This window comes from Bemisia tabaci, chromosome 5, assembly GCF_918797505.1.
Source record: "Bemisia tabaci chromosome 5, PGI_BMITA_v3".
NCBI lineage: Eukaryota > Metazoa > Arthropoda > Insecta > Hemiptera > Aleyrodidae > Bemisia > Bemisia tabaci.
Window position 1 is genome coordinate 10,814,181 of NC_092797.1, and position 22,758 is coordinate 10,836,938.

At 37.8% G+C, this 22,758-nt stretch overlaps 1 protein-coding gene across 1 annotated transcript in view; it reads left to right on the forward strand.

The window, feature by feature from the left end:
* The first annotated feature begins 3,362 nt into the window (after positions 1–3,362).
* The window catches only part of LOC109034543 (BBSome complex member BBS2), a 29,610-nt gene continuing 10,214 nt past the window's right edge, over positions 3,363–22,758 (forward strand). The window contains exons 1-10 of the mRNA XM_019047759.2: positions 3,363–4,237; positions 5,653–5,838; positions 7,022–7,207; positions 9,004–9,186; positions 11,712–11,934; positions 12,787–12,926; positions 13,955–14,011; positions 17,429–17,614; positions 19,802–19,957; positions 21,737–21,961. Of these exons, the coding sequence (XP_018903304.2) occupies positions 4,121–4,237; positions 5,653–5,838; positions 7,022–7,207; positions 9,004–9,186; positions 11,712–11,934; positions 12,787–12,926; positions 13,955–14,011; positions 17,429–17,614; positions 19,802–19,957; positions 21,737–21,961 (1,659 nt within the window). The 5' untranslated portion in view covers positions 3,363–4,120. The remainder of the gene's footprint in view (positions 4,238–5,652; positions 5,839–7,021; positions 7,208–9,003; positions 9,187–11,711; positions 11,935–12,786; positions 12,927–13,954; positions 14,012–17,428; positions 17,615–19,801; positions 19,958–21,736; positions 21,962–22,758) is intronic.

Below are 22,758 nucleotides of genomic sequence, written 5' to 3' on the forward strand. Positions count from 1 at the left end.
CCTAAGGTGATACTTGAAGCATTGCGCAATGCGTGAAGTATCCCCTTAGGTTTGTAGGCGCCGTGGCACGCATTGCGCAATGCGTGAGGTATCCCCTTAGGTTTGTAGGCGCCAATGCGCGTTTTACGCCGGCAGCAGCGCAGCACGCCGCTCCGCTCTGTGTTAGGCTCTAATATTTAAACTCGCGGAATCAGCGATTTTCAACTCATGATTTTGAAATGTTCGCACACTCTGCATGGATTATTCTCATTTAAATTGATGGAAAAAATAAGTATAAAAGGAAAATATGACGTGTGTTTTGTAAATATTAAGATGGTTTCGTGTCAATTTCAAAGCACTTTGATTTTTTCTTTCATATATTGCGCTTTTACCGGGCTGCAGCGTGGTATACGTGCAACCAAACGCTCAAAATTGGACGTATTTGACTCTAAAAGCTCTATGTACGAATGGTTTAAAACTAAAGATTGCGAGCTTCTTGATTTTTTCCTCTCTTCCTTTCATTTTTGTGTATAGTTTCTTTCAACCCAACTGAGGCTCTTTGAGATTGATATCGATGTCATCGCTTGGAAAAGGTTTCACAAATATTTGCCACGTTTTAAAAGTGTAAATGTTTTTATAATGAAGTAATATTTTCATTAAAAAATTTAAAAAAAGCTATACACAGATATATTTTATATCAACAATTTTAAGGATAGAAATAAAACCAAATACTTACCAATGACAATTTGAAAAGACAAATCAAAAGAAGGAAGTAACATTTCATTTAAAAATGAGTTACCATAACAACACCTCTTTCTCTCTCAAATTGAGAGAGAGAGAGAGAGAGTCAGATTGAGAGTCTCCATTTTCTCATTTTGATACTGCCATTATAATATTACATGGACAAAAATATAACACTTGGACCGAGTCACCCTTGCTTATTTTACGCGCGGACGTCAACTACTGGACAAAACAAGTGTGCGGACAAAAAATCGTTTACAGAATGTCCTGAAACCAATTTCCATCAATTTCCGATCAAGTGGTGACTAGTGCGCACCATCTACAATCAATTTTTCGCCGCCTGCAAAAATTTGATGGTAGATGATGGAGCTACCGGTCTCATCCGTCATTTGATTTCCACTCAACCTTATTTCATGCTTATTTCAACCAACACGCTGTTTTAATTAATTTTAGATAACAATTTAGTTGACTCTCGACCGCCATTTTTGTCAGCATTCTGATCGGAAATTGACAGAAATTTAAGCGTGTATCCAGGCCTTAATGGATTTAAAAGTATAGGAAAAATAGTATAGTGAACTTGCACATATCGTCATTGGAATCTCGTCACAAGATCGCATAGAATGGACCACTAGACAAGGTACGAATTCAAGCATTCTGATACATGTTTCTTAACGATAATTTCACGTAGAGCACGATTTGCGCAACGAAAACTAATGAAACAAACTCCAAACGAAAATATTAACGTTTTTATGTCACATTGGTTACGAGGGATTTGAACTGCCCGCTCACAAGAAACTCAAAGCTCTACGTGAGTCAAATCGCGCACTACAACGGTTTCAACAAGCTTCTCAATCGAGTAATGTTCATTTCCCATCATGTGTTGTTCAAACTATAAGCAATTTGCTACAGCTGAACCAAAGCGTCAAGATTGAGGTTGCCAGATTTTTATATCGCAGAGACTGTCATGATAACGTTTAGCGCGCGATGTGAATCACGTAGAGCATTGAGTTTTCATGAGCGGGTGGTTTGAATTCACGCATCAATAATCATTAAATATCTTAGTTAGGAGTTGATTTCGGTAATTTTCGTTTTGCGCGTCGTATTTTACGTGAAATTTTGGTTAAGAATCATGTATCAGAATGCTGAAATTCGTACCTTGTCTAGTGGTCCATTACTTTGAATGGTATAGTTCTGAGAGTAGAGGTCTTCTTTTGTCTTTAGAATCTTTAAGGAGATTCTGTATTAATTGTTGCTTTTACCCTAGCGGTCAGGAACCCATTTCCATAAATTCTTAGAGGAGGGGGCAGATTGTTTAGAGGGATTAAAATTTTGCACGGGGGATTGAAGGGGGTTTGACCTCAACAGATCTCGAAACATGCACTGAAATTGACAGAAGTGCACCTTTTCGTAGAGAAAAAATGACTCTGCAAGTGAAAGCCCATTTGCCGTTTTACCGAAATGGCAACGGTTACAACAGAACTATCGATATGGGATTTATAGAAAATTTCATCAATTTAAGTTGAAAGGAGTGGCTCATCCGGCTAGAATAACGAAAGTTAATAAGTATGGGTGACTACCGACGAAAAAATTAATTTTAACTACTTACAAACTGTTGCAAACTGATTCATTTACTATTTTCTTATTTTTTTTGTTTTTCTTTTTTTGAATATGTAAATGAAACAATCTTGCTTTAATGCATCCAAAAACATATAAAAACATATAAATTGATTGACATCCTTGAAAATAACTATATTTCTACTAGATGACGGAGAGGATCAGCATCGCCTCTTAAATTCCTCTTTCTCTCTTAATCGCCTCTTTTTGTTTAATTTCAAGTATTAAATCTCATCTCAGATTTTTTGCCGAAAAGTCAACGTAACATCTGTGTGGAACAATTCCGCGTGTAGGCAAGAATGGTTGCACCCTAGCCCAAATAGTTGCCTATTCGGTCAACCGTTAGAGAGCGGCGATTACTTCGTATTTACAAGATCGTTCACTAAACTTTTATCCCCCAAATACCATTATTTATAGCAACTCATATTGATGGTCGTCATAATGTCTTAAATAATCGTCTTCACGTAGTTTATTTTCAAAAACTTTTATCGTAACCAATAAAAATTTTTGAAAATCTTAGCTCTTGTCTCGACGAATGAGAATTTCTTTTGCCGAAGGAATTCCATTAAATTATAGGCACACTATAGACAAATCCAAAAAGTGGATTTTAATCATTTGTCACTTAAAAGTGTATAAAAATATGAGAAATTAACAAGTCGTTTTCGTTTGACAAGTAACAAGATATATTTTACATCCGCAAACTCATGAAGATTTTTAAGAGGAACGTTATTTTCAATTTCTATCGGTAATAAATCATTATTATCATCTATGCATACTCTTTTGGGCAGCGATGATTTTTACTCAAAACACGAATAAAGTTTTTCTATATTCTACTTTGTTCTGAAATCCTTCTAAAACTTCCTTGAATGTCAGCGTGGACAAAACTGACCTACTCTCGAGTTCCAAAAAATGTTGAGCCGCAATTTCATACGGCTCTTACTGTTTATACGGTGTCCTTCAATTCAAGTCATCCTGATAATTTTTTCCCATTCAAAAAAAAAAGAATATTCAAATTTACATTAAAGTCATACGTCAGGACTATAAAAAAGCGCCAATCGTGACACAGAAAGTTAAATAAAAGTCAAAGAATCCCACTAATCAATAAAATTTTATTCAACAACTCGCATTAAAGCTCCATGCGTAGAGGGAACATTACAGTCCATTTGAAAGGCAGAATATTGTTATTTTAACAGCCACTCAGGGTAAGTGGCCGTGACATACAGCTCGAAAAAACCATTGATGTACGTACCCCCATTACATTCCGCGTGTAAGTAAAAATCCCCTCCGCGTGCCGACCAAACTGAGCCCTAAACGGTTGCCTAGCAACCGCACCGGCCTTTGGAAACAAAACAACAAGACTCCTCAAGTGAGAGTATGCTGCTACTTAACCCCAAATTCGATGCCGAAAGTGTTTTAGCTCATAATAAGCGCACAAATATTTACTTTTCCTTAGATTCACTTGGGTCTCCCAGCTTTTCCGTGGGGTTAACAACTTTCCTCAATTTTTCTAGCTGATTCTTGAGTCAAGAAAATAAAGTTATACTTAATACGGATCTGTGAAGGCAGAGTCGGAGACATTACCTATGAACAGAAAGGTGTCTTCCATTAACATTAAAAGCATTAAGTTTACCCCAGTGTGTGTTATTTTTTGCTATTTTTTATTTCAGTAATTTTCTTTTAATGACCATGAAAATAAATATTAATTAACAACGTGTGGACTTGCAATAAAGTGCTTCCTACATGAATACCACAACTTTGATCAAAGTCACGTGTTTTACAACAAACAATGGCGGTGGCAGTTTTTACTCTGCAATTAAACTATGATATCTTACCAGGACTAGTGACAATCGGCAAATATGATGGGTCTCATTACTGCATTACAGCTGCCACTGTTGGAGACAAGGTATGTTTGAAAAAAATTGCTTAGGGAGCAATGCCGCATAAATTGTTAGATGTTAGTTTCGTAATGAGGAAAATTAACTTCCCCCCCCCCCCCGTATTTTTCGTATAAAGTTTGTGACTTTTTCACACAATGGGTCAGTTGCAATGGTAATAAAGTCGTGTTTTGATGCTTGACTCTTAAAGATTAGCTAAAAATAAGAAGATCTGCCCAAACAGCAACTTTTTACATTGGATATTTACCGAGATATCGTCCTTTGAAAAGTCGGGTCTTTTACGTCATCCACCGCGGTAGTGCATAACATGGTATGTACTACCGCGGTAGATGATATCAGAATCGAGTTTTTTAAGGCGCGATATCTCGGTTAATATTCAACGTAGAAAGTTACTGTTCGGATAGATCTTATTATTTTTAGTTGATCTGCAAGAATAAAGCACCAAAACACGATTCTGAGACCAGCGCAAGAGAGATAAGAGACGCCTAGAAGTGTCAACTCAGACTGAGGTTATAAGACGGTTAGAAGTTTGTAGTTCAAGTTACGTAGATTCAAAAAAAGATTTGTAAGTTTAACCATATTTGGACGCATTTCTCCTGGACTGTGGACGAGTGGGGAAGATAGGGTGTGCTCTAGAAAAGTAGATAAGGAAAAATGTAAAAGTGGGCATGGTGCCCTTCGGGTAAATGGAAAAGCGGGATTTTACATTCTACTGAACGGAACCAAGCGTCTACTGTATACGGGACTCATGAGCCGTTGGCCTGGGCATGGAACAAGAGCGTCGTGGACAGGGCTCATGAGTTAATGTCAACGGCGACGACTTCGTTGCCGCTGACGCCACTGGCGCTTTATAATTCCATATCCCCTCTTTCCCTCCTGTCTATGATTCCGTTTCGAAATACTTCCATTTTGCGTTGAGGAACTTCCATTTAGGCTCTTTTTAGACTCATATCTAGGGCCGCAGTATCTAACCGAGAGTCATCATTGCGGTGTTTCAAAATTTCCCCGCTTTTATTTACCAAGGAATGGCTCAGTTTTCCTCCATTTAATTGAGAGAGGGAATAAGTCCAGAATTTCAAATTAGAGCCCAAAATCGTACTTAAAAATTCCCAACTAAAAATATTCTTTCAGATATCTCAAATAGACGTTGAACCATCTTAAGAACACTCCAGAAAATATGTTATCATCCAGCTTGACGAGAAAATTGTTTATTGGCCTTTCCTGTAAAATTTAGTCTCTTGGGCTTACGCTTTTCTACCAAGACCGATTAAATTACGCCAAAGTGCGATTCAGAAACTTTAAGTTGCCGCTCTTATTATTTAGTTGCCACCGACTACTTTCTAAGAATTCTGTGTAAGAGGAAGAATTCTTTTCAACGATTGCTACTACCGTATTTATCAATCTGGAAGTGATTTCTTTGCAGGTGATTATCCATCGTCCGTACAGGCGTGACAACGAAATTTCACTTCTGAATGTGGAGCAGAAAATTACCTCACTATGCGCTGGAAAGTTAAGTCAAGACGAGGACAAAGAGGTCCTGGTTATTGGGAGTCCGGACAGCGTCCTTGTTTATCATGTTGACAATAACAGTGATGTCTTCTATCAAAAAGTAAGTTCAGAAAATTTGTTAATGGAAAAATCGCGTATTTCTCGCGATATCGAAATGAAAATCGGGTAATTTCCCACTTTTTCACAATATCGCTGCATGTTTGATGAATGCAAGTACTTATTATGCTCGCATCGTTAAATGAGGAAACCAAGCCCGCAACTGTTTGAACTCCGGAGTGAGTATGTGGTATCACGAAAAAATGAAGGAAAATCTTACCTTTTCCTCTGTCTCAAACTACTGACATTTTAGAATGTTCTGTCCACGTCGTACATCGCACATTATCCGCGATATTACGAAGAAAATTGTGTCATCTTTATATTCTTACGAAATTGCTGAAAAAATCCCGTATATACCGCATTATTGAAGTGAAAAACGAGCATTTTTTTGTAATTTTACACTACGCTGGAAAAGCGCGTCTTACTCGCGATACTAAAATTGCGATGGCGTAATTATTTATAATTTTTATGGAGAATCGCGTGATTTATGCGAATTTGAGATGCGAGACTTGCCTAATTTCATATCATTTTACGAATGTACTGGAATAATCGCTGATTTTTCGCAATATCGATATGAAGATCGCGTTACTTCTCCCTTTTTCACCACACCACTGCATGAATGACGAATGTAGGAGCAGGTGTTATGCGCGCATCGCGAAATGAGGAAACCAAGTGTGCAACTATTCGAACTCCGGAGTGAATATGTGGTATCACGCGGAAATGAAGGAAAATCTTGGCTTTTCGCCTGTCCCAACTCCGAACGGGATAACTCAAGTTGGTATAGAAGGTGTTACTAGCATCACAGCACAGAATCTTGTGATCTCATTAAACGTAAAATTGGAAGGAAAATGAGACACTTGAGTCAAATAGTATCGACTTGACACTCAGTCAAATTTTATTAGAATCAGCCTAACGCATTTCATCTGAACTTATTAACTCTCACATTTCATTTTTGTATACGAAAACCAAACGGCATAACGCCTTGAAACCCTTCGTGAATATCCTTAGGAATCTGCTAAATACTCGCAATTTTTCTTTGCAAAATGCCATGTTAAGCTTTTTTGAAAAAAAAACTATACATGAGATAAATGTAGGAAACGTCTTGAGTAACGTCTAGATCGATTCTGGTAAATGCCACTCAATGCATCTCAACACCATTCAAACACTTAGTTAAGTTGTTTGTTTAGGTTTCAGATGGAGCAAACGTACTACAGATCGGGCAAGTTGGGAGTGGAGAGCAAATGGTCATCGTTGGCGGTAACTGCGTTTTGCAAGGATTCAACGCGACCGGCGAAGACGCATTTTGGACGGTGACCGGGGATCAAGTCCGCTCCTTGTGCCTTGCAGACTTGAACGATGACGGATACAATGAGGTAAATGACAAAGATAGCTCGTGAACATGAACTATGACAGAGGTGCAGCCACTCGCCGTGTGAGCATTTCAATTTATCCAATTTCATTGGCAGCATGGAGCGGAGCATTTCGAGTTCACGGCTCGCGCCATCGCGCCTTCAATTTTGCAGATGCAGCATGGACATCCATCAAGTACGAATAGTTGTATCTCTGCGCCGTCATCGACGCGCATTCTTTCCTTTACTCTAATTCCATGTTGTGTTGGTTCCGTTTGTCTTATTTGTGGCGAAGTTTCAAAGGGCTCCGTGAGCTGTAGGTTATTGTTTTATGAACGGGAATCTAGCATAATTTTATGGAATTCATACATCGATAAACGTTAATACTTTTAAAAGGAGTCACTTTCAGTCGTTTTCGTTGATTAAACCCGACTATACATGAAATTTTGAAGAGGGAAAGTATATCTTAATGCTTTAATTTTCATTGATTGTAGCAGTGGTCCATCTTGCCGTGTTAAGGAAAAGCACCTTGCGAGCATTCGAATGATGCCAAATTTCCTCTCAGAGAATATTCATTTCTAAGGTAAATTATGAATATTTTTCCTTGAAATTTCCAGACGTTTCAGATTAAACTACAATAAAAATTCTTTGAAAATCTGAAGAAAATTATTTACAAATTTTTTTGAAAATTCGTGATTAATCGAAGAAAATTTGGCAACGTCTGAAGGCTTATACGGTGTTTTTCCTCGGCAAGACAGCGTAGAAGGAGAGTAAAGCACATGCAATTGAACAGCATACAGGGGTTAATTCCTAACCTTCTTACTTAAGGGTGTATCTCAATTTCCATGTGAGCTCCTTTATCCATATAACCCATGCTTTCCGAGGCTCATGCGGAAATCGAGATACGCCCTTACGTCAGAGAAGCGACGAGTTGGGCCCTCCTCCTTCAATCCGAACTTCCCGCCCACGAAAACATAAAAATCAGCGCCGCTCAAATACGTCACTGGAAGCAAATTTATAGTTTGACAATTGGATTACATTTTGCAATAAGGAACCACTATTTCTGGCTCATTTGAGAAACAACATATGTGCCATTGATTTCCCTATGAAGATACGTGCTTTTATGGGAGAGCCAGAGATAGTGGTTCCTTATTGCAAAATGTAATCCAATTGATATGTTGGGCGAAAATTCAGAAATGTAGAACTTATACAGACGTTTCATCTCCATTCTAAAACATTGTGTGCCTAAAAGTGTCAAGAGAAACTCAGCTCACTGTGAAAATATTCTATCGTAAATAATCCTGGAGTTAATGTAATGATCAGTTTGGTGCAAATAACTTAGGCTCATATTGGCCAGCGCGGAAATTCAAAATTGAAGACAACGAAAGAAGAGATGATTCCGCTTTTATGAGTTCAATTCAGAGATTTTGGACATTTCTATCAAGTTTAACGTGAAACTAATAGGCTTCGTCCCCTGACCGCTTCGCGATCCAACTCCTTGAAAGGCTTCGCGCCTCAGGTATTATACGTTACGCATTACTTTTTTATTTTATACTACAGAGTAAGATTTTGATGAGGTAAAATTTTTTGTGCGCGGTTGTTTCATCTCTTACCTAGTTTAGTGGGCTATCTTGCCCAAGTGAGCTTATTTAATCAGAAATGAGACCTCAACTCAAAGCATATACGATTGTAAATACACCGGTTTTTTTCTCCTGATGACTTCTGCATCATCAAATCGTCATGCCGCCGTCTTCAAAGGTGGAATTTTTACAAAATTTGCCCTGATTACCAATTGAACTGCACGCTCTGTATTCTGACAGTTAATCGTTGGATCAGATGACTACGAACTAAGGGTTTTCAAGGAGGATGTCCTCACTCACGAGATCACGGAGACGGCTGCGGTCACAGCCTTGGTCAGTATTCGTGGCTCACAATACGCCTATGCACTGTCCAACGGAACCATCGGTGTTTATAATAAGACGCAGCGAGTTTGGCGAGTGAAGGTAAGATACAGCTGTGTTTCGGAATCCAAAATATTGGCTGATTATTGGAATTGATAGACATAGCAATTGACAAAGAAGAAAAATTGAAAGTACGGAGCTATTCTTTTAGTCGAAACGGGTGATTGTTTTCTTATAGACGAAGAGGGAAACGATGCACTAACTAAAGTGGACTACATTTTGCAATTTGGAACTATAAATTGTAGCCCGGTTTAAAAACAAAGTATGTGCCATTAGTTTCCCTATGCACATAAGTGTTTTTTCAGAAGAGCCAGAATTTATAGTTCCAAATTGCAAAATGCAGTCAAAGTATCTCTCGTAGGTTGCCGTTAGTCTATTGATCACCTGGCCTTTGTCCATTGGAACCAATAGGGTCGCTTCATTTTATTTTTTTCCGTCACTTTTTCTCAATTCCAATGATCAGTCCGCTGGAAAAATCTTTCCAACGTCGCACGGTGGAGCGAGCCATATGGGCGCGAGTGGTTTGGCATGACATTTTTGGCTGAAACAGCAAATTTAGATGTTGTTTTTACTGTTGGACCGAGTAACTAAAATATCTGTAAGGAAGCTGCTAAATAAACGAGAGACAATTATTAAATTATTTAATCCCGTTTTTCCCTGACTTGATGAAGTCACAGCAGTGCCTGACCTACTTTCAGCTCAGAATCATTCTATCAAATTACTGAAGCAGTTATTCATTTCATGATTAATTTTGGAAATAATTTACATGTACCTATACGGTCAAGTTTACTGTGAGAAAACATTAGAGTTTACAATGAGGAATCGATCATTTTTGATCATCCTGTGTAATTTGTTTACAGTATGTGCAGTATTTACGTCGAAATCCATATGGCTCTTAAGAGAGTCTTCTTTTTTTAAGCAGAACCATAAAGAACTAAAAGTGATCTAAAAGTAATTCGTGCAACAAAGGGTTAATGAAGTCACAGCAGTACCTGACCTACTTTCAGCTCAGAATCATTCTATCAAATTACTGAAGCAGTTATTCATTTCATGATTAATTTTGGAAATAATTTACATGTACCTATACGGTCAAGTTTACTGTGAGAAAACATTAGAGTTTACAATGAGGAATCGATCATTTTTGATCATCCTGTGTAATTTGTTTACAGTATGTGCAGTATTTACGTCGAAATCCATATGGCTCTTAAGAGAGTCTTCTTTTTTTAAGCAGAACCATAAAGAACTTGAGGTATTCTTTTAGAAAATACAATTTCGACACAAAGTGATCAAAATGAATGGATTTTCTATCTTCGGTTAAGTACATCGACGGCCAAAGTGCGAAACCACGCGTCTCCGTTTGTGACTTCGCAGACTTCATGGCGTACTTTATTCTTTCTTTAGAAAACTGGTCAACGTAATTGCTTGATAGTCTCCTGGAGTTTGCTTCTCTGTCAGCAGCAGAATATTCCAGTGCGGTGAGGCGTGAATGGTCGATTATCAATATTATCTTTCCATTTAAAGCTGTGGTAAAAAATCGATTTTTGAGGTGTTCGCAGTTTATCTATCCTTTTTCATAGGTTTAAATGGCAGATCAATCAGTGTACCTAGAAGCATGCCACGCCGCTGGAATATTATGTGCATAAATCAATCATCATCAACACCTTGACCAGCGATTTGAAAGTAATGTACAGGGAAAGTTCCGTCAAAATATTCCTTAACCAATTGAAAATAAAACTCAAAAATAAAGCCTATTATATTCTAAGAGAATTTTTCGAAGAACCTGTATAATTTAATTTTGCTTAATTTGTTGAAATTGTTGTAAATTTGTAAAATTGTAATGTTCTATAATTGTAAATTTGACCGGTGCCAGAGATTTTTACTACAGCAGGCTGTATGCATCAATAAAAATTCTATTCTATTAAATTTCAAGTTATAACGTTGACTTGTTTCTTTTCTAAAAAAATAAGAATGGAGATTTGGGACATGACAATGGAGATACCTGGTTCCGCCTTTGGCCCTCGCTATTTATTGACAAGGAATCGTCCTATCCCTAGCAGAACAAATTTTTGTTTTTCTAAAAAAAGTATAAAAAAACATATCTGTTATCTAAATGGTAGTTTTATATGAAAAACGTGTAACGCTTATATAAAAAAAAATCAAAGTTCAGACTTGCTCATGAAATATGAAAAATGATGAAAGTTAGAAAATGTAATTTTTTTTATTGACAAGTTTTTTATTTTTTTATATAACGCATGCATACGAAAGTGTTAAAAGTGAACATTTTTATGTGACTGTTATATATAAAAAGGTCATCATTATCGTGAGCTTTTCGCGAATTAGAAGATTTTTTAGTATGTTTGCGAAAAGCTCACGAAAATTATGACTTTTTTATATAATGGTTACATAAAAATGTTCACTTTTAACACTTTCGTATGCATGCGTTATATAAAAAAATTAACTTTCGTACACAATCTTTATCTTTTCCTGCTATGGTTCTGCTACTAGGGATTATACACTTCTCAGTTCAACTTTCGAACTCTGATCGAGCAAACTTTTACGATTTCCAGTCAAAAAACCTGGCTCGATGCCTGGCAAGTTTCGACATAGACGGGGACGGCGTAGAGGAGCTTATTGTCGGTTGGTCAAACGGAAAAATCGACGGGCGGAACAGTTTGTCAGGTGAAGTGATTTTCCGGGATGCGCTATCCCACGGGATCGCAGGCATCGTTTGTGGCGACTACCGCTTGGCCGGCACCAATCAACTCATCGTCATTTCTGAGAAGGGAGAGGGTGAGTACTGCGATCCAATACAAAGATATTCTGCTGATCAGAATATCCTACACGAAATTATGTGCATGCGCGTGTATACGTGTGTATTTTATAAACTGCACCAAATGGAGTCGAAAGGAACCAAACCACATTTTATGAAAGTCCGAGTTACTTAGGAATAGTTGTGAGCTCAGCTAATGTCACATTTCCTCTCATGAAAAGTCGAGGAAAAATATCTATTTTTGGTGGAAAATAAAAACAAAACTTTATCATCGACATTGAACATGGAGAAATAAAACTTTAGATCCGTTTTTCTCGGTTCAAACTTGACTTGACTTTGACTCTTTTGCTTAACTTGGCCCACAGACAAAATTGCCAGGTAATGGGGCTGTAGACAAAGGTACACGCATTAAAACACTACGCGAGGTGTTTTCACTGCAAAATTTCACGACAGAAACGAACCGAGCAACGGAAGGCCTTAAAATCAACTTCTAAACGAGATATAAGTGTTTGCAATTATCATTGGTTAAATTTTAAAAATACAGATGAAGTCATCGATCTAACTTCTATTTGATTTGCGTCAAACATGTTTGCTAATATCTCGTTCAGGAATTGATTTCTGGAATTCCCGCTGTGTGATTCGTTTTTTACGTAAGATTTCGAAGAGAATTCATGTAAAGTATTTTGAAGATAATTTCTAGTTCAGATACTGTCTTGCGATCCATTGCACCTAATTTTAATCGGAACATCGTTTAATAAATCTTCTCTGCGTCTACTGTTTTCAAGGTTCAGCTTGTTTTCCCCCATCATAGACACCCTTCATGAGCCCATCCTGTGAATGAATGTAAGGGTTCTTTTTTTATCTACTTCCAGTGCGAGGCTATGATTCGTCGAGTTTGAAACAGGATACCAGCTTGCAACCCGATGTTGTAAAGGAGCTTTTAACGAGGAAACAAGTTTTGACATCTGAGCTGAAGAACTATCTTCCCGCGCCTGGACAACGCGGAATCCCGGTATAAAATCATTGACGATAATTTTTTGTAGAATATGTTGGCTTGGATCCCAATCTAAGGAAAAATTTGAAAATGTGGAAACAGCGAGAAATAAAGGAGAATACAAGGATTAAACAAATGACAGACAAATAAGACACATGATAATAACTGAATATGACATCTCTCTGGGACTGAAATTTTAAGAGGTTCGTGAAACTTCCTTGACTTAAAATATCCTTTGAATTGCTTTAAATGAATGCGTATTGAAATCAATGCACCTAAAGAACTCTGAAGAAGGCTTCAAGTCAAGAAAATCTCAAAGGTACGTCTCCAAACAGCGTTGGTGTCGTTTTCATGGTCCGTGTCGTTACGTTGCGTTGCATGCATGTAACGATGTATGTCAAATTCTTCATGCAACTATAGGTGCTCCGTGGATACCCATGTTGCATACACGCAAAAATGAAGGCGCTCGAGCCTTCCTTGCGCGCTTCGTTTAAAGTCACCGCCATAACGTAGTTTGAGTGGTATTTTTTCGGGATAAAATTCTCAAATCTGATGAAGTTTTACAAAATGTCAATGAAATTTTAAAAAGTGAAAATTAAATTGTATGAGGTTTTTTATATTGTAATGAGGTTGTGTTTCGTAGTGAGGTTAAAAAGACCCATGCGTTCATAAAACGACTATGCCTAATAAAACTCAATTTAAAAATTTCATGAGCAGAACATCGAAGTTTGTCGGTAAATTATAATTTACCGACATATATTACCATAGCATAATTTACTTAATTACATAATTTACCATAATTTAACGACAAACTAATAACCGATAATTATCGGTTATCAGTTCTTGGTTTTAATCTTAGCTCCTAAAAATTACACGGATTACCTTTAAGAAACTTTCTCAACCAAAAAATTATTTTAGTCCTTGAAATTTCATACAGGATCCTTACGCATTACGCATAGATTACTGCGTCGTTGCACTATCATGCAGAAAGAGATCATGCATACTGCTTTCTGTTCTAAAATTACGTTTTATCAATTGGGTTTCAGGCGAACACACGACTTGTCACAGAAATGTTCGCAGTGGAAAGTTCGCAGTTTTATAAGGTGAGTCAGAGAGTTTGAATAAGGTTTCTACTGCAGATACTCACCAGCAAAATTTTAGTGAGTTTCAAACACTCTTTTAACTGCTCTTTTGGTCCAGTGGTTTTTTGTTGTTAATGAGTCAACTTCTTGGTCACAGAATCGCTTTTCAATGGTTGAATCTTATGGATCGCTCGCCAGACGACAAGGACGTAACCACATTTCAACGTGGCAAAATTCCCACCAGTAAATTGAATTTATGCCAGAACAATTTTTGCCGTTTCTTACTTAAAATTTAACTTATTTTTCTTCTGAGTAAGCGCAAAATTCAGCAAAATTTTGGCTGGGAATCGCAAAGTCATATTCTCATGAAAATTTGAATTGTTCAAATCAAGTTTGCAACCTCGGAATAGAATTACGTTCCGTTGTCTGGGAAACGACGAGATGTAACCCAAACAAAGAGGACGATCGAATATAAAATGAGAAATCACAAAATCCACACAATTTTTAATGATATTTAAATACTTAGAATATTAGAATACTTCTTAAATGCAGTCAGTTTGTCTAAATTTTCTATAGTAGGCCCGGCCCCCCATAGGAAAATAATGTGGCTACACTTTGGTGAAAGCTAACCTTGGTTTGGTCAGGCCTTTGGTGGCAAAATTACACAGCTGGCTGATTGCAATCCAGTGTATTCACCTCGGTGAGAGCTAATAGCTTGGACAAAATTACACAGCTGCAGCCTGATTATTGAAATTTTTTGTTTGTCGGATCGACATAGATGACATAGGTTAAAAGGCGGAGCGTGATTGGTCGGCTATGTCTTAACGCTGCTTTATCGTGCCTTTGTCAGGTGGAATGATCGACATACTGTCGGAAACTTAAGAGGTGCCGTTAGCTTGTCGATCATTCCACCTGACAAAGGCACGATAAAGCAGCGTTAAGACATAGCCGACCAATCACGCTCCGCCTTTTAACCTATGTCATCTAAGTCGATCCGACAAACAAAAAATTTCAATAATCAGGCTGCAGGCTGATTGCAATCCCCGGCCGAGGCATATAGCGTCTTGAGCAACTCTTCCCTTAAAATCAGGTGCCATCCCGTCAGTTGCATGCCACTGGCCCAGGTATCCCGTGCAGCCGGGTTGACCATAGAGGTGAGCACATGGTGCATCGCCTTTCATTGAAGATGCCTTCCGTACTATACCTGCGGGCCGATTATTGAAATTGATAGACAAAGCGATAGACAAAGAAGACATAGGGAGTATGAAGCTTTCCTATTGGTTGAAATTGGTGATACCTGTAGACTAAGGGAGAAAATGATGGACTAACTATCGGATCCCTCGTGGGTTGCCGTTACTTAGTATATTGCCTACTCTCTTTGTCCATTGCAACCACCCGTTTCCACCAATAGGATCCCTCCATATCTCTTGTGTCTTCTTCGTTTAAGGTTTTGTCTATCAATGTCAATAATCGACCCCCTGCGCAGATTGGCTTGCAGCCCTGCACTGTTATCGGGCACCCTTGCCCACCAAAATTAGCGTCCGGAAATAGTATCACCTGATTGGCATCAGACGTAATCGCAAACCAGGCGACGTAGGGGACGACCGTTTCGGGAACAGTTGGTGAGCGCATTGTCTGACCTGAAAGGGAATACTTGAAAATCATTAAAAAAAAAAAAAAAAAAAAAAAAAAAAAAAAACTGGATACCTAGTAATAGTTATTAACGATGTTTGCATTTTTAAAACTAAGTAAATAGTAATGCTTGTTACTTATTATGTCCAGAGGAAATCAAAACCAAAAATACAGTAAAGAGATAGAGTTACGATGTGAACTCTAAGGAGTTTCATTTTTCGGCTCAAAAAGTTCATTGGGATTGAAGATGCATTACTAAGGTCCTACTGAGAGACTCTCAATAGTCATCTCAAAATTAGTGGGTCATTTTTGGGAACTGTTTCAAAATAATGTCCGTTTATCTGTTTCTAAATTTATATTGAAGAAGTTTCGCTATCGGGGACACGAGCACTCCTCAAGGAGAATACAGGAAGACTCGCCTTCAGGCCCGGATTAGTGGGCCCCGAATCCTATTTAAAGGTCCGATAGCACCGAAAATTTCAGTCTTAGATCCACTTCAAATCCGTCTTTCGTGACTTCAAAGACCCCTAAAGGTTCTGGAGTAAAACACAACTGCCCAGAAGGGTTCGCGGTGCTACAGCGCCACGGCACCCCGGTTAAAACTGCCCTGCTTGTCTACAACGAAATGGTAACTTACACTGAATGACGGAATTCCTGTTGTCAGAGTCGATCTCCGTACCCTAAAGGAGTCAGATAAATTTCCTTAAATTTTCTGAAAATTCAGGAGTACACTCGTAATAAATCTTTGATACAATTTCGATACATGACATATTGTAATGAAACGGAATCATGGCATTTTAACGTTAAGTAAATATCCGCACTCGCTCTCATGTTAAAAACGAGTTTTAAATGATGGATATATCTCTTGAATTGCAATCTTACAAGTGTGATCATTTATTTGCTTTTAAACCATAAATAGAGGACTAGTGCTACCTGAAACAGGACAACCTTAATTATTCAAAAAACTGTTGGAGATAGGTGACAGAATCGACAGCATGCGTATATGAGAGCATCTTTTTTCTTTTTTGGCGGGAAAGGGGGGATGGCAAAAATGATGAGAAACAAGCAAGTAAATTCAACACGTGGTCAGGGAGAGTGCGCCGTAAGTATATATGTATGTATCCCCCCTCCCAAAAAATGCGTAATTTTTCCACAGAAATTTATGTAGAAAATCTGCGTCACGGAAGCCTCAAAACGCGTCTAAAAAGATTTAAAATTTCAAAACTTTTCTGGAATTGTTAACCTCAACAATTCGAAAAGTATTTTGTGCTAAAAGTAAGAGACCAATGACATTTCTCCGCGGAAATTGCTGGAAAACCTGCGTTACGGAAGCCTTAAAATGCGTCCAAATAGAGTTTAAATTTTATAAAAAAGAAAAGAAAAACCCGAACCCCTTTCTAGACTGACGGGTATTTTTTACCCCCCAGACCCCCCGTGGTAGGCCGAGCCAGGGCCAGGCCCCCTTACCAAATAACCTAGCAACGCCAGCTATGAAGTCACCACAAATATGTGGGTAGTAAAATTTATATTGAAAGTAATGAATACCGTGTTCACAGACTTTCCTTCATTCTTTACTGACACACGTATAATAATCCAAAATTCATAAGCTTACATAATCATCCTTCACGTAGAAATCCATTTTTCCATGAATCTTCACGGGCTCTGTTCAGCTTGAAGTGCTAATAGCCTAAAAATCATGGTAATCGACTCGGTAAATCACTGGATATGGCTACAACAAAAATAAACATTTTGAAAAGTTCAAGAGTCAACGAAAATGGTAATTGCTATTTTTTCCTCATGTTACAGTTTGGACACGTAAATTTGTCCCTGTCGACAAACAACCAGACGCTCTTAAGAGCTGTGACAATTTTTTCAGAGGGAATCTTTGACGGTGAAACGTTGGTGGTTCATCCGAAACTTGCCCAAGTTTCAAACTCTCTGAAAGTTGCGTTGATCTCACCGAAAAATATCCCATATGACATCCATATACGAGTGAGTGTCTCCATCCATCTTAATGATACTACAAAAATACATAAATTTCAAGTAGCCCAAGGCATCAGACGTATTAATAATTTTGGAATTTAATGCAACTGAGTCGCAATTTTGTACCTCAGAAATGCAATATTTTTAAATCTTTGGTCAATAAAAGCCGATTTCAAGCCGATCGAAAAAATGAGTTCCTTGGGAGGAAAAGTAGGTAGGCTATTTGCAAAACAAACAAAATTGCATCTTATTTCACTATTACATATCAGTAAACACCTTGGTAAAAATTGGCGATAGGAGCTGCGTTTCAAAATACCATAGGAGTTCTTATAGCCGACTGAAGAAGGCTATAGAAAACCATATAGTTGGCTGTAGAAAGTGGAAAAAATCATACGGCCGGGCTACGCGAAGCAATAAAAGTTTATACAGCCAGGCTATAGTTCCTATCGCCGGGCTTTACACTTTATCGCCTGGCTGTTGATTTTTCGCCATCGGCTATAAAAGGCTATAAGAAATTGTGTAGAAATTCGTGTGCTTTGTAAATCCTTAATTTTGTACGGAATCACCTTAATATTTACAAAACGCACATTATTTTTTTTTTCATCAATTAAAATGAGAATAATCCATACAGAGTGTGCAAACATTTCAAAGTCATGAGTTAAAAAACGCTGACTCCACGAGATTAAATATTAGAGCCTAACACAAAGCGGAGCAGCGGCGCACTGGCGCCTACAAACCTAACAGAGATACTTCACGCATTGCGCAATGCGTGAAGTATCCCTGTTAGATTTGTAGGCGCCAATGCACGTGTCGCGCTGGCTGCCCGCCCGCCACGCCACGCCAGCGCTAGCGTACCACGGCGCTTGAAGCAACTATTTCACACCAGAGGTATTGCACACAATTATACGAAATTGAAGGCGCTCCAATATATTAGGAATGGCAGGCATCCTTCAAAAGTACGGAGCTTTCCTCGCAAAATAAATCAAGATACTACGGCCCAAAAAGAGAGCGGTAGTCCAAAAACTCACTAAGTCCTAGCATCCGTAATTCGTAACGTTTAGCATACACCTTATCGCCAGGCTGTTGCTTAATCGCCATCGGCTATAAAAGGCAATAAGAAATTGTGTTGCCGGCTATAGAAGCTATTGGAAATCTTGTACAGCCGAATGTAGGTCTATGGTATTTTGGAACACAGATTATATTGCCAATATTTACCAGAGGAATAAAAGGAGCCCCTTCAATTGGTGAATAGGCATCATCCACAGCACACCGATACAATTATTTTACAAGGTGATTGCAATTTATTGCTACCTGCAATAATACTTGGGTAGTAAAATAAAAAATGAACTGGGATAAAAAAAATGCACAGTAATCTCCAGTAAGAGTTGTTAATTTTCAATTTTTTTCTTGGGCAAGGTTTAATAGTGATTCTGACTCAGAGCATTTCACAAATGAGATTGAGAACAACCTCATTCATTGCTTGTCGACAGTCAAAAGTCAATTAGCGAAAATCCTGAATGCGGCGTATCGAAATCTTCAACGTTATTTGTTTTTTGTTATTTTTGTTTTGGTTTTTTTTAAGAAGAAAAAGAGGAGAAGGAGACGGAAAAGAACAACAAGTTCCAGAATATTCTGTGAAACATAAAGATCATTCCGTAATCTTGAGGAATTATGTTCTTAATTTCCATGAACAAAATGAAGTACATGCAAGACAATAAACCCAAAAGGTTGCAATTGTGATCAGAGTTTTTCGAATGCCTTATCATTCTTATGCAATTAGCCTTTAAACCTAAAAAGTGCGTCGAAGATGATACATGAAGAATACGGACGGATCTCCATTGAATTCGTAAGGTCATTTCCTTTCACGACTTATGATTTTCACAAAAGAATAAAACCAAACTTTCTTACTGTAAATTTCTATTTAATACTTTTAAATGATTGAAAATATTCTACGAATTGTCGTAAGGTCAAAATTGTCAGTCCTCGTCCAATTAAATGAAGTACCTAGGTGATAAAAGTATGATTTGAAATTTTGAACCTTAGAAATTATGACAAGTTATTTGCTAATTTCACTACTTAACTACTAACTCATACGGTTGATGATAAAGATGTAGTGATGATATTGTTCTCCTCAATTATTAGAGAGTTGAGTTTCAGAAAATGTATTCGTCTCATCGGTGCCGTCCTTCATTTCAGGCATTCGTTGGAAATACAGCAGATAGCGATCAATTGCATGTTTTCGAATTGACGAGGCAACTTCCTCGATTCTCTACATTCCTCCTACTGAAGGATGTCCCAGATATTAAACCAAAAAATTTTGTGACCTTTACGCTCAACACAAGACCTAAAAGAGTAAGTAATCGCTAGAAAGTAAGCTGAATCTTGTATTCATAGGGGTAGCAAACAGTACACTCTAAAATTAATATAAATAGAAAAACAAATTTTCTACGTGTAATAGCATACTTTTATTACCGCAGCTGATAATGAGAATAAAATTCTAAGAAGAAACACTTCAATGGAAGTTTCTCAAAAGTAGTGTTAAATGAGGACAAAATTCCACAAATAATCGCATCTTTTCTTAAATTTTAATTTAAAGTTTCATTTTCCCACACGGCTCCATAAAAAAAAATCAACTCAAATTTTTGTATACCTACTAAATTTTTTCTGTGGACTGTAAATTTTTTGACGGTAAAAATATGGTTCTAGTTGTGGTTCAAGAAGAATAATTCTTTAAACTCAATTTGTTAGCACAGCACGTGCTATACTTGGTTACTTTTCGCGAAACGCTGCCCACTCCTACTTTCGTGGAAAATAATACTCTATTCATGCAGGTGTCGGAAATTTCTGAATTTTCTGTAAAAAACAGAGACTTTCAAGAAAATTTATAAAGGAAGCTTTAAAATATACAAATCATACTAATATTCAAATATATTTGAATTATTTTCCGGAGGAGAAAGTATCTCAGTCGGGAAATGTTTCTTTTTGATTCTAAAATTTGAGTGTTTGTATCTTGAAAAAAGATTTGGAAATTTTCAACAGTAGCAAACGATCAAAAATTTCATACGCAAAATTACATATCGCGTTTACAAAAAGGCCAATTCTTAGTTCTACTCACAGCGCTCCAGAGTTTTCACCCTGTCTTGTGTTCCGTCAAAAGATGCCGATACATTATTTGAACGATGCACAGTGGAACGAGGTAGAGGGACAGGTCGGACATGAAATTTTTGGCTAAAAGATCAAATGTTGATGTTTATCTTGTCACAATTTCAATTTCAAAGGGTGTTTCTGAAAGAAAACTTCACGAAAAAACCAACAGATCCATTGAACTTTTTTGTTTGATATTTTCGAAAATGTAAGCTTTCAGAGCTTCCACATTTTGTCCGACTTCTCCTATTGACTCGGTCCAATGTGCGATCAGTGGTGTGGCGTGCTTTGCGATTTATCGATTGATTTGCCATTTAAACCTAAGGAAAAAGATCGATGAGCATGGTAATAATCGATTTTTTACTATAACTTCAAATGAGAAAACATCGATAACACAGCACAACAAATTTCGGGTTTTGGTCTGTCCTTAGAACCAAACCAATTTTTTTCGATTTCTAGGTGCTAAAGAAGCCCGAAAATGGTCATATTAACCTCAGGAAAATTGGCTGGTGCTCAGGGCGCCGCCATTTTGAATTTTTCATAATTGAGAAAACCCACGATTAGATTTTTTCAAATATCTCCTCAACGGTTCATCTCAAGAAAAAAACAAAAAAAAACTAGCGGAAAGATTATAAAATTTCCTACCAAAATCATCCTCCTTTGTTTTTTCTAGCTTAATTTTTTGGTCGTGAAATTAACTTTATCTTCAAAAATTAGCTTATAAAAGGGCGCATTTTTGCTGATTTTAGGAGAAACTTTGCTTCATACCTCCAGCCACGATGATCTGAGAAAAAAACTGTTATGCTTATTGAAAAAGAGCGTAAAATCTACTTTCCTGAAGTTAATATGGCCACTTTCGGGCTTCTTTAGCACCTAGAAATCGAAAAAAATTGGTTTGGTTCAAAGGACAGAACCCATATTGACCGGTGTAATCGATCATTCACGCCTCGCCACTGTGTGCGATGAGACCATTATCTCCTGTTACAGCTAGATCTATGGCTGAATCAAAATTTTTTGCTGGCGGAGGTGATGGAGTCGAATGAGCGGGCTCAATCGAATGAGTGGTCGGCTACGTTCCGGTGTTTGAGGGATGGAAGCATTCTAAGACTCCATCATGAATCAAACACGATGACAATTGCTACGGAGGATATAAGCTTGGCTGCGGACGTGCTTCAATCACTTGCTTTCCATTTCAATCTTGAGAGAGTTGATGTAAGTTCGTATGGATTAATACCGGTGCGAAAGCCTTCCAAGTGGACCACGTTTAGCAGAAAGGAACCAAGCCACATCAGCTATTGCCAGATTTAATGGAGATGTTGCATGTGTGAGGAATTTGCGATTTGACTGTTGATTTTTATGTAAAAGTTCACGAGAAACACGATGGTGCCACTGGGTTTCTCTGAAATCAACTCCCAAAATCAAAAAAGCTCTCAAGTCGAGGCCAAAATGGAAGGGATATCCCACCCTACCCTGAGAGTCCACCTCTACATCAAGACAAGCTCTCCATGTAAAGATAGGGAGCAAATACATTGACAGGGCTGCCACTTTATTTGGGGACTCCAAAACTGAAAACACGGCAACCCTTCTAATGTATTTGCTCCCTATCTTTGCATGGAGAGTTTGTCTTGATGTAGAGGTGGACTCTCAGGGTAGGGTGGGATATCCCCTCCATTTTGGCCTCAACTTGAGAGCTTTTTTTGAGCTTGGGAGTTGATTTCAGAGAAAACCAGTGGCACCATCGTGTTTCTCGCGAACTTTTACACACGAATCAACAGTCAAATCGCAAATTCCTCACACATGCAACATCTTCATTGGACAATTTACTGTTTTACAAGAGAGTGTTTGTACAGACTCCTTTGAAAATGTTTAAGTACTTGCTTCGTTCCATGCAGAAAATTCACCGAAACTTGCACGTAAGTCCGCACAACCGTTTTCACGTAAAAAATTAAATCTCCCGATTAAATTTGGCAATAGCTGGTTCCTTTCTGCTTAACGCAGTAAAAATGTTC